At 37.8% G+C, this 12,236-nt stretch overlaps 1 protein-coding gene across 3 annotated transcripts in view; it reads right to left on the bottom strand.

Annotated features, from left to right (window-relative positions):
* LOC139759819 (transducin beta-like protein 2) overlaps positions 1–12,236 on the bottom strand; it is a 296,157-nt gene that overhangs the window by 265,503 nt on the left and 18,418 nt on the right. The window contains exon 1 of one of the 3 annotated variants that reach the window (XM_071682308.1): positions 9,881–10,038. The exons of the other annotated variants lie outside the window; for them this stretch is intronic. Within the exon in view, the coding sequence (XP_071538409.1) occupies positions 9,881–10,019 (139 nt within the window). The 5' untranslated portion in view covers positions 10,020–10,038. Of the gene's footprint in view, positions 1–9,880; positions 10,039–12,236 lie in introns of those variants that run through there. 3 annotated transcript variants of the gene reach the window in all.

Here is a 12,236-nt window from a genome sequence, read left to right as displayed (position 1 = left end):
TGGAGAAGGCATATGACAGAGTTGATAGAGATGCTCTGTGGAAAGTATTAAGAATATATGGTGTGGGAAGTAAGTTGTTAGAAGTAGTGAAAAGTTTTATCGAGGATGTAACGCATGTGTACACGTAGGAAGAGAGGAAAGCGATTGGTTCTCAGTGAATGTTGGTTTGCAGCAGGGGCGCATGATGTCTCCATGGGTGTTTAATTTGTTTATGGATGGGGTTGTTAGAGAGGTGAATGCAAGAGTTTTGGAAAGAGGGGCAAGAATGCAGTCTGTTGTGGATGAGAGAGCTTGGGAAGAGAGTCAGTTGTTGTTCGCTGATGATACAGCACTGGTAGCTGATTCCGGTGAGAAACAATGCAGCTGGTGACTGAGTTTGGTAAAGTGTGTGAAAGAAGGAAGCTGAGAGTAAATATGATTTAGAGCAAGGTTATTAGGTACAGTAGGGTTGAGGGACAAGTCAATTAGGAGGTAAGTTTGAATGGAGAAAAACTGGACGAAGTGAAGTGTTTTGGATATCTGGGAGTGGATTTGGAAATGGATGGAACCATGGAAGCAGAAGTGAATCATAGGGTGGGGGAGGGGACAAAAGTTCTAGGAGCATTGAAAAATGTGCGGAAGTCGAGAAGGTTATCATGGAATGCAAAAATGGGTATGTTTGAAGGAATAGTGGTTCCAACAATGTTATATGGTTGCGAGGCGTGGGCTATAGATACAGTTGTGCGGAGGAGGGTGGATGTGGTGGAAATGAGATGTTTGAGGACAATATGTGGTGTGAGGTGGTTTGATCGAGTAAGTAATGAAAGGGAAAGAGAGATGTGTGGTAATAAAAAGAGTGTGGTTGAGATAGCAGAAGTGGTTGTTTTGAAATGATTTGGTCACATGGAGAGAATGAGTGAGGAAAGATCGACAAAAAGGATATATGTGTCAGAGGTGGGGGGAACGAGAAGTGGGAGACCAAATTGGAGGTGGAAAGATGAAGTGGAAAAGATTTTGAGTGATCGGGACCTAAACATCCTTGAGGGTGAAAGGTGTGCAAGGAATAGAGTGAACTGGAACAATGTGGTATACCGGGGTCGACATGCTGTCAATGGGTTGAACCAGGGAATGTGAAGCATTTGGGGTAAACCATGGAAAGTTTTGTGGGGCCTGGATGTGGAAAGTGGTTTTGGTGCATTATACATGACAGCTAGAGACTGAGTGTGAATGAATGTGGCCTTTGTTGTCTTTTCCTAGTGCTACCTCACGCATATGCATGGGGAGGGGGTTTTCAAATGTTTCATGTGTGGCGGGTGGCGACTGGAATGAATAACGGCAGACAGTATGAATTATGTACATGTTTATATATGTACATGTCTGTGTGTATATATATATATGTATACAATGAGATGTATAGGTATGTATATGTGTGTGTGTGGACATGTATGTATATACATGTGTATGTGGGTGAGTTGGGCCAGTCTTTCATGTTTCCTTGCGCTACTTCGCTGACGCGGGAGACAGCGGCAAAAAGTATAATAAATAAATAAAAACATCAACAATGATTTCTTCTTGCCTTGAAGGTCCATACGATCCAGCCTCCCATCCTTCTGCATGAAAGAATCATTGTTTTGTGTTCTTTTTTAGGTTAGGTCATCGCACATTATACCCAGAGATCTCGCAGATTATTTCAACTAGTTTATGAAGGCACCTTTGTATATCCAATATTGTGTTTTTAAGATTTCTTAATTTTTCCATTACCGGAGGAGCTGAAACTTATCTACATTGGTTGCCGAGTAAAAGACCTTATTTACGTCTCCTTGTATCCCTTCCACACCTATTGACATGATTTTCATACTTACTCTGCAAAGGATATGAAACTGTGGCTTGAGTCTGTGAAAAATTTGAATATAAGAACGAGAAACGAAAGAACAGTTCCACAAGGACTGAGCTTTGAACTTTGGAAGCACTGTAGATGGCATAATTCATAACTTCCATGAGGACTAAGCTTTTAACCCTGAAAGCATTGGAAATGGCATGATTTATAACTGTGTTGTGATGTTAGTCAAAACGTTATGCATCCCTATTTTCCAACATTTCTAGCTTTTGTATTGTGTATGATATGACATATGATCACATGTCATATGCTTTTGCAAAGTCTGAGTAAATCAATTTTTTGTTTGTTTTCCAGAGCTTCAACAATCCTTTCATTGTAGTTAAGGAATTAAGAAATTAAATATCTCACCCTGAAGCCACATTTCCTTGGTTTATAGTTTATTCTGTAAATTCCATTTGCTTGCCTCTTTGAAGTCTTTTAATGATTTTAATGATGTGCAATGTTAATTTTATCAGTCAATAGTATTTACGACTGCCTTGTATACATCTGTATCAAGTGGGTCAATGCGAGTCAGTCTCAGGCTCTCAGAAATGATCCCAGAATCTACTTTTTCTCCAGAGGATATATAGTGCATATCCTAAAAGTCTTATATTTCTTTATAAACACTGACTTCCAAGAGCATGGGCCTGGGGCTGAGTGCATGGGCATCTTCTCATCAGCCCTCCCAAATTCTTGTGCTGACGTGACAATATCTGTTATGTGTACAATCAGGGGATTACTGTTTAGGAAGAAGTCTGTCGGGTCATTTATCTTTCAATGTTGTTTATGGGATATAATGACAAATGTCATTAGAAAAAACTCGTACTTATCACCCACTGCAACTAAGAAAATTCACTTATCTGGGAGAAAAGAAATGTGGTTAGTGGCTGGAAGAAGAATTAAGTTACTGCCACTTCCTCTGCAAGATGGAGCACTTTATTGGGAGGACAAGTCTCTCTAGGAATTGTCAGCATTGGGGGCACAGGGCCCAACAATGTTGCTAACACCAGGTGTGGTTTTTGCAGGACACCTCTTTCCATCCTCTTTTTACAAGTTTCTTAATTTCATGCCATGTCCTCTGGTTACTCTATCACTGCAAATTTCAAAGTACTGTCCACAGTCTACTTTGTCAATTTCTTTTAAATACTTATGGTTGTGATCAAGTCACCCCTCATCTTCTCTCTTCTAAAGCCTCTAGCTTTCTCATCAAATGCCCTCAAACACAAGATAACTGAAGACATGAGAACTGGTCCAAAATATTCAACTAGGAACCTTGCTATAACCAGACAATAAAAAGATAACTAGAACACTTTCAGATTCTCTGTTAAAATGATCACTTGGTATTGACTTCTGTGCACCAAAGAACAACTTTTGACAAATCAGGTCAATCATTTGTCAGAAGTAAAGTAAATCCAATATTTTTGTCATTTTTTCCTTTTGTTCAATTCATTACTGGGCTGTTGCACAAATCTGGTACACTGTTCTTAACATTGTTGAGAGAGAGAGAATAACAAGGGAAGATAATTTCATTTATGCCCCTTCTGAATTTTCTAATCTTTTACAGCAGAAACATCAATACTGTCTAGTCATACAGGCAGCATTAGTAAATGTATACATTACAGCATTCATCGACAGCCCATGAAATATCTAAAAGTGTCTAGTTGTTCACACTCCATCAGTAAAATCCATAGACCGCAGCAAATGCTGGCACCCTATGAAGCATGGACTAACAGAAAAGAACAAACAAGTCACGACATACTCCTCATTTACAGAAAATTAATTCAAAATAAACCGAAATAAAATTTCTGTTTCAGTTGTATTTACCACAAAGATCAAATCCATGTTTTGAGGACAATACATGCCATTCAACTAAATGACCTACAAAGTATAAGTTACAAACTCATAAGAACAGATTATTCAATCAACTGCCTAGTGGCAGGAAATCCTGCTCCACAAAATAACGTCCTAGTGGAGGAAATCCTGCTCCGCAAAATAATGTAGATTTTGTTGTTTATAAACAGAACCACTGTACATGTACCAGTACTGCTTTAAGAAATATCTAAAGCCCAAATAACATTATGGTAATTTCTAACAAACTACTTATAAGAAACCTTTTGAGTTAGAGTTGCATACACAGGCCACACAGACCCACGGTCCAGTTGAGGTGGCTTGGCCTTGAAAAAAAATATCATGAGCAGTGGAAGAAAAGGATAGCAAAGCAAAGGCTCTCTCCCCCCCCTCCACTCCCTCCTGCACACACCAGCATGAAAACAGTATAAAATACCTGGCAGGATTAATAAACCAGAAGGAAATTTCTATAGGAAAGTTATAAGGAAGAATGAACATGAATATGTTATGCACCTCATCAACAACGACTCGACTCCCTTCACTTTTTCTTATAAAGGCAATACCAAGGATAAACGAACTCCAGCCTCTCGACTTACCATGACTACATTATACCTGATGTTGAAGAATGATACAGTAATTCTAAATCTCTCTCTCAAAGCATGTGACATGGATTACTCAGTTATTATGATACTGCAAGAAAGTCAGGGGGAGATCAGGGGTTGAGAAGGTAGCATGACCTACTACTGCATTATGATGACTGATCAAATGAATTATTCAATATCGGAGTGACAAATGATAATCAAGCCTATCTTGAAGATAGTGTTGTCTTGAACAACATTTCTGGGAGCTTATTCTATGCATCAATAATGGTGGTAGAAAGATTTCATACAGTCCATATTAAACTCAGTGACCTCTTAAGTTCTAATCCATTTCCTCTCATCGATAATGCTGGCATTACTGTAAAGAAATTATCAATATCAACATTGTTGAATCCTCTAAGTATTATGAAACATCCTATTCATTTGCCCCAGAGGTTCCTCTTGCTTAGGGAGAACAAGTTTAAATTTACAGTTTCTCCTCATATTGTCTGTTACGCCAGGAGGGAATCGACTTAGTTGCTCTTCACTGCACTACTTCCAATTTAAGAACATCCTTGCTTATTCCTTGCATATTCAAGGAGTGGTCTAACTAGACTTCACTGAGTATAGCAGCAACATCACATCTTTGCTTTTGTACATTAAGTTTATTTATAGATCCTGACATCCTATTTGCTTTCTTGGCAGCTTTATTGCAATGCTGGGAGAATTTGAAGTTGTTAGACAATGAAAATTACATACTAGTAATAAGAAACACATGTGCACATGATAAACAATCATGTATTCTGAATGAGAATGTAGAGTTAGGTTTACTGAAAATGGGGGAAGACAGATTCCATTCCTCTGGGAAACTCTATAGTTTAATCTCAGAAATGAAGTTACAATGGCTAAAGATAATAAACATTAAGTTTATTTATAGATCCTGACATCCTATTTGCTTTCTTGGCAGCTTTATTGCAATGCTGGGAGAATTTGAAGTTGTTAGACAATGAAAATTACATTTTAGTAATAAGAAACATATGTGCACATGATAAACAATCATGTATTCTAAATGAGAATGTAGAGTTAGGTTTACTGAAAATGGGGGAAGACAGATTCCATTCCTCTGGGAAACTCTATAGTTCAATCTCTGAAATGAAGTTACAATGGCTAAATATTTGTGCACAAGCGATGACGTAGATATTCATGAGCCTTAATATTGAGCTTAATCAATGAACAGTATCAAAAAGAACATCGGAGTTACTGGGAAGGGAGACTACTACAAACATCAAAAGGGATGTCAAGTGACATGATTAATATACACATAATGGACCCCATACACATGGAATGAATAAGTGTAAGGGTATTATTGTGGCTAACACAGAAAAATTGATGGGAATACACAGTTAAGAGAAAGATGATAAAAAAAATTGAGAAAATTCATACACTTGAACATCATATCTTAGAATATAGCATACTATGCCATCTAGGTTTAATTAATAGATGTGATCAATAATGCTGTAAGATCTTTGAAAGGTATAAATACGGTTGCTAAAGTCCAAAGATAATGTATATGGGATACTGTTTCTTTGTGCTAACATGGGTGCAGCCAGCTACAACTGATAATATTGTAGAGCAGGCACCTCGCTATTGTGTCTAGGGTACCTTTTTTTCTTGAAAATAAACTTTTTTAATATTAGAATGAATCTTTTTCATCTCTTACCACACCAAAGGAAAGGAGCTATTTTCCCATCCACAGAGAGAGGATAGCTCAACAGACCAAATATTTCCCCTTACTGACAATGAGTATCACTTAGTCACTGGACAGCCAAGAGCATGCAGAGCAAGACTACATCATTCTCATATTCAAGTTCATGAACATATTCAGAATTACTTCTTTGTAATTCCAATGCTGATTTTCAAAAATTGATACAAGAATCATATTATATGAAATGAGAACACTAAAAACCTTATTTCTGAATGCACAAACTGATTCAAGTGGTGAGGCCAACAAAAGATAGTAAGAATATTTACCCCTTGGCAAAGTTAGATAAAGTATTCATAAACTTTTGATTTCTGCTGGTACTTAATATACTATCATGCAACATAACCCAAATACTCCCTGATACCCATAGCCTATCCCACTATAATCACAAAAGTAAATATAACTGATTAACAGTTTAGCTACACACCAAAACTAGCTCATCAAAAAAAAAAGTTAAAGTGGGTTATCAATATCATGGGAATGGGAGGGTTTAATCAATGTATAAGTGAACGTTGGAAAACAACACTACGATAAGCTCACCTAATCCCCCAGAGGATATTACCTTACTTAAGCTACTTTAGTTTGGCAAAAGTATAGTTTAACTCCACACCACTACTCACCTTAGACAGTGTGAATGTATTCTGCAACGCTAGTTTTGTGTTCAGAGAATATAAAAATCAAGTACATTATTTTGGCAAAAGTATAGTTCAACTCCACATCACTACTCACCTTAGACAGCATAAATGTATTCTGCAACGCAAGGTTAGTGTTTAGAGAATATAAAATCAAGTACAGAGCACAATTTTGAGCATTACATTAAAAAGGATTACATACATCAAGGTCGTTGTGTTGGTTACCTACAGCTACCAGGGTAAAATGTAGAATTTATGTAAAGGCATGTGATATACTTGTAAATACTTGCTAGAACCTACAAAAACCTCATTCCACCCCTTAAGCAGCTGAGATAAATAAATTTTGAATATTCTAGTCAAAACATACTAGTAACCCTCATAACAAAGCATCATGAAAATGCCAACAAATGCTAACAGACAACAGATAGCTTGGAGTACAAATTAACCACATATGCATAAAAATTTTCAGAGTTCTATCTAATCCCAGTGACTTCCCTGAAATAATGCAAAACTCTGCCTGCTGACCATAAGTCTCCACTGCCACTGCCAAGCGATCATTCAGAACTCTTTGCTGCCTGAAGACAACAACATAGCATGACAACCGACCAGGCTAGCCATACTGCCATACCACTACAAACAAATCACAGAATGTCTAAAAGATAGTCGATGCAAAACTGAACTACTTACCACATTATAATCTGAATTAAATAATACAATACTGTAGTGCTGAAGGTTATCATCAGCAAAAATGTTAAGGGAAATGCAAAAGTTGGCATAACACACACACAAAAAAAAATCAAATCATAAAGAGCTTGCCAAATTCCCCATGCCTTCCAAGAAGTGTTCATTTTCAACATTTGATAATTCATCAATTACTCATCACTATTAGCTTCAATAAACGATTATTTTGAAAACACAATAACTGCAGTATATGATTCCAGACAGTATATTTCATTTAATGATAATATAGTAGCAGTATCAGGGAAAATGTTAAAAACAGATGACACATTTGTAAAAAATCAAAACAACCTATGAAACGCTCATCCAATCTCCATTGCAGTCAAGATTTCCTTCATTGTTCAAAACTGTAGTCACAATAAATGATCAAGCAAGACAAAAATGGTGCAGGATATCAACAAACACATGCCATCACAAGGGGCGATGTCATCCCCATTGGCAGATGAATTTAATGTTGCAGTTTTATCATTTCAGCAAATAAATCATATTCTTATTAGTTCTGCTGATATTTCACAAGCTCGTTTCAGCACTATGTTAAGTTCTTATGGGTTCTGCTGATATTTCACAAGCATGTTTCCTACTTATACATTAACCACACATTTTCCCAAATATAAATGAACCTCACTATCAACATCTTAAATATCTTTCAATAAAAAGGAACGAACCACAATTCTTATTGTATTTTCCAAACACTAAACTAGGACTGTGAACCGGTAAGCAAAATATTGTGCACAGCTACCCAATCCTAAATATATTAGGCACGACCATGATTTAAGCATCTTCCTCACTCCACACAAACATGCACAAAAAAAAAAGTAGCCACTGCATGTGGTACCAAGTGCACTGATATTCGTATATTCATATCTATAAATAGACAATGATAAGCAAAGCTTTCATACTTGCCTTACATAACACAAAAGAGTAAATATACTTGTCCCATGCCTACTACCATAATTGGTTCTTTAAACATTACTTTTTTCCAACCAACACTACCCTACTGTCTGTGGGAGTTGGTGCAGGACTGCTTAAGCAGTAACCATGCAGTGGCTCATTTGGTGCCCCAACTAAGCGCCTCAGTAAAGATCTATTCTTGCCTTGAACTCGTTTATAGTGGCTGCCGTAATTGATTCAACAAGTACTTCTGATAAAAAACTATAATTATTTACAATATCTATGAAAAGTTTGTAACCATGCCCTCTAGCTGATCTTTTATCAATCAGAGCAATCTCAGGGTTTAGGCCCCCAAAATGTATGTAACATCTTGAATTCTTATAACCACATATGTGTCATTAAATTTGTTTATATTTGTGACTTGAATGCCTAACGAACACTTTATCATTCTCCTATTTTCGGTATTGTTTATACCAATGATATTACAGTTTACTGGCCTGCACACAGTATTCCAATAACAGACATACTAGATATGAAGGCTGGTGATATTGGACCTGTTCTTATCGTCAAAAGAGCAGGTACATGATCTGCTGAATACCTGGTTGGCTTTCTTGACAATATAAATACAATGTTATGGCCGTTGACCCACAGATTAAAACACCATCGCGAAATATCGCTAAATATCCCGAGCTATTACAGTGGCAGAGGTATACTCATGAATAATCTAAATATTACCTAGTCTAATACTCCAATCTCAACAACAATTCAATAATTTCCCCCATTCTGAACGCCCGGTAGTTTACTTAACTTCCTGTTAGAATATTACAATATCTTATTGTTAATGAATAGAAAGCATAATCATATCTTGTCTACATGAACACTGAGGAAAATATCTAAAACCATGTCATCTTAATTCCATTTAAAACACTTGATTTCAGATGTCAATCTACAACCACCACAACACACATTCCCACATTTCTAATTCAACTGCAGTCCAGAATTTCATTACCTCAGTTATACTTCCTGTTACCTTTAACATGAGATTTTGAAAACAAAGGGAATCATATTCAATCGTGCAATGTGTAGACCTATGTGAATGACCTACTTCATGGTCGGGAACAGTTAAGTTGACACACATGCACACTGGTTCAGTTACCAGTCACACATTTCCGACCCATTGACGGCTTCTGTCTGCTCTCTTCCGTAATAATAATAGGAAAATCGTGGATCGTTTACGCTTCATGGGGTCCTTAAAGCAAATCGGCAATGGCAAGACGTGAATAGGCCGTGAAGTTTCCCGCGGATGGACCAAGTTGGAATGCAGGAAGTACAAACCCGGTTCCTGGCGTGACTTTCCCGCTATTCATTCCCATTAGGATATAATGAGGTTCTCTCTCTGTGCGAATTTCATGATCACTAAAACCACTATATGACACTGTTCACCTCAGAAAATAAAGAACCTGGGAATTTCACGGGATTGACACCGGATGAAATTTTTGCATGGCAATCCATCGTGTCCTCCCTCCTCCCAGAGAACAAAAATGCATATAGTAAGACTATTTTATCATGTACTTACTGCTTTTCGCACTTTGAACACTGGTTTTATCATTCCCCCGCCGCATGAGCCATATCAACACGATTATAGTGGCTCCAATCACAAGTGATATGAAAAACATCGTCGGATCGTATGCAGCGTGTGGCTCTGAACCCGCCATAATGTCTCCTGACGTCACAGCCACGTGTTGGCCAATCACCGCGTGATCACCTCAGTATGACAACTGCTGAGGACAAAACAATAACAAAAATAAAAATCAATAGTATATCATACTAATAGGCTTCCATTTCTTACGGTACATATATATTTGATACCTTATTCAAAGACGAGGTATAATTACAAACTTATTACGAGACTGAATTCTTTCGTTAGATAAATAGAAAACGCAAACTCAACGCCGTAGTGGTTTAATCATGTATAACGGTAGTTTAGATATAAGATATCCCCAACTGATTAAATTCATCAGAACAGGCATTAATTACCTGGCTAACAGAGGTAATACAAGATAAGATATGCATAAGTGACTGCAGTAAAACAACACTGATAGTTCAACGTAACTTAAGCATTTGGCATTTCATGTTAGTAAAACGCACGCACACACACACACACACACACACGCACGAGCGTAAAACTCTCTCCCCATAACATACAAACGGTAGTCGTAAACACATTGGCGTATTGTTGTTTGTTTGTGTGTGTGTGTGTGTGTGTGTGTGTATATATATATATATATATATATATATATATATATATATATATATATATATATATATATATATATATATATATATATATATATATATATATATATATATATATATATATATATATATATATTATGCTTTGTCGCTGTCTCCCGCGTTTGCGAGGTAGCGCAAGGAAACAGACGAAAGAAATGGCCCAACCCACCCCCATACACATGTATATACATACGTCCACACACGCAAATATACATACCTACACAGCTTTCCATGGTTTACCCCAGACGCTTCACATGCCTTGATTCAATCCACTGACAGCACGTCAACCCCGGTATACCACATCGCTCCAATTCACTCTATTCCTTGCCCTCCTTTCACCCTCCTGCATGTTCAGGCCCCGATCACACAAAATCTTTTTCACTCCATCTTTCCACCTCCAATTTGGTCTCCCTCTTCTCCTCGTTCCCTCCACCTCAGACACATATATTCTCTTGGTCAATCTTTCCTCACTCATTCTCTCCATGTGCCCGAACCATTTCAAAACACCCTCTTCTGCTCTCTCAACCACGCTCTTTTTATTTCCACACATCTCTCTTACCCTTACGTTACTTACTCGATCAAACCACCTCACACCACACATTGTCCTCAAACATCTCATTTCCAGCACATCCATCCTCCTGCGCACAACTCTATCCATAGCCCACGCCTCGCAACCATACAACATTGTTGGAACCACTATTCCTTCAAACATACCCATTTTTGCTTTCCGAGATAATGTTCTCGACTTCCACACATTCTTCAAGGCTCTCAGAATTTTCGCTCCCTCCCCCACCCTATGATCCACTTCCGCTTCCATGGTTCCATCCGCTGCCAGATCCACTCCCAGATATTTAAAACACTTCACTTCCTCCAGTTTTTCTCCATTCAAACTCACCTCCCAATTGACTTGATCCTCAACCCTACTGTACCTAATAACCTTGCTCTTATTCACATTTACTCTTAACTTTCTTCTTCCACACACTTTACCAAACTCAGTCACCAGCTTCTGCAGTTTCTCACATGAATTAGCCACCAGCGCTGTATCATCAGCGAACAACAACTGACTCATTTCCCAGGCTCTCTCATCCCCAACAGACTTCATACTTGCCCCTCTTTCCAAAACTCTTGCATTTACCTCCCTAACAACCCCATCCATAAACAAATTAAACAACCATGGAGACATCACACACCCCTGCCGCAAACCTACATTCACTGAGAACCAATCACTTTCCTCTCTTCCTACACGTACACATGCCTTACATATATATATATATATATATATATATATATATATATATATATATATATATATATGCTAATACATAAACGCCCATACTCACACATATACAGATATATACCTATATACACATGTACACATTCATACTTGCCTTCATCCATTCTTGACGCTACCTCGCCCCACAGGAAACAGCATACTGATGCATAGCGACAGTGCATTAGGCCATCGGAATGGCCTGAGTCCACAGCGTTTGCATCTCACCTCAAGCAGTAGTTACGTATCCTCTGATAATACTTATTAGAAAGGGCTGGATCATGGACTATTCTTTGTGGAATTCTGTCTCGTGCTGGAAAGAAGCCTTGAGATCTGACCGGTGGTCGCCTAGTCCAGTCCACTGAAA

Source organism: Panulirus ornatus, chromosome 34 (genome assembly GCF_036320965.1).
Source record: "Panulirus ornatus isolate Po-2019 chromosome 34, ASM3632096v1, whole genome shotgun sequence".
NCBI lineage: Eukaryota > Metazoa > Arthropoda > Malacostraca > Decapoda > Palinuridae > Panulirus > Panulirus ornatus.
The sequence above is the reverse complement of the archived record's forward strand: the minus strand, read 5'-3'. Positions and strand labels throughout refer to the sequence as shown.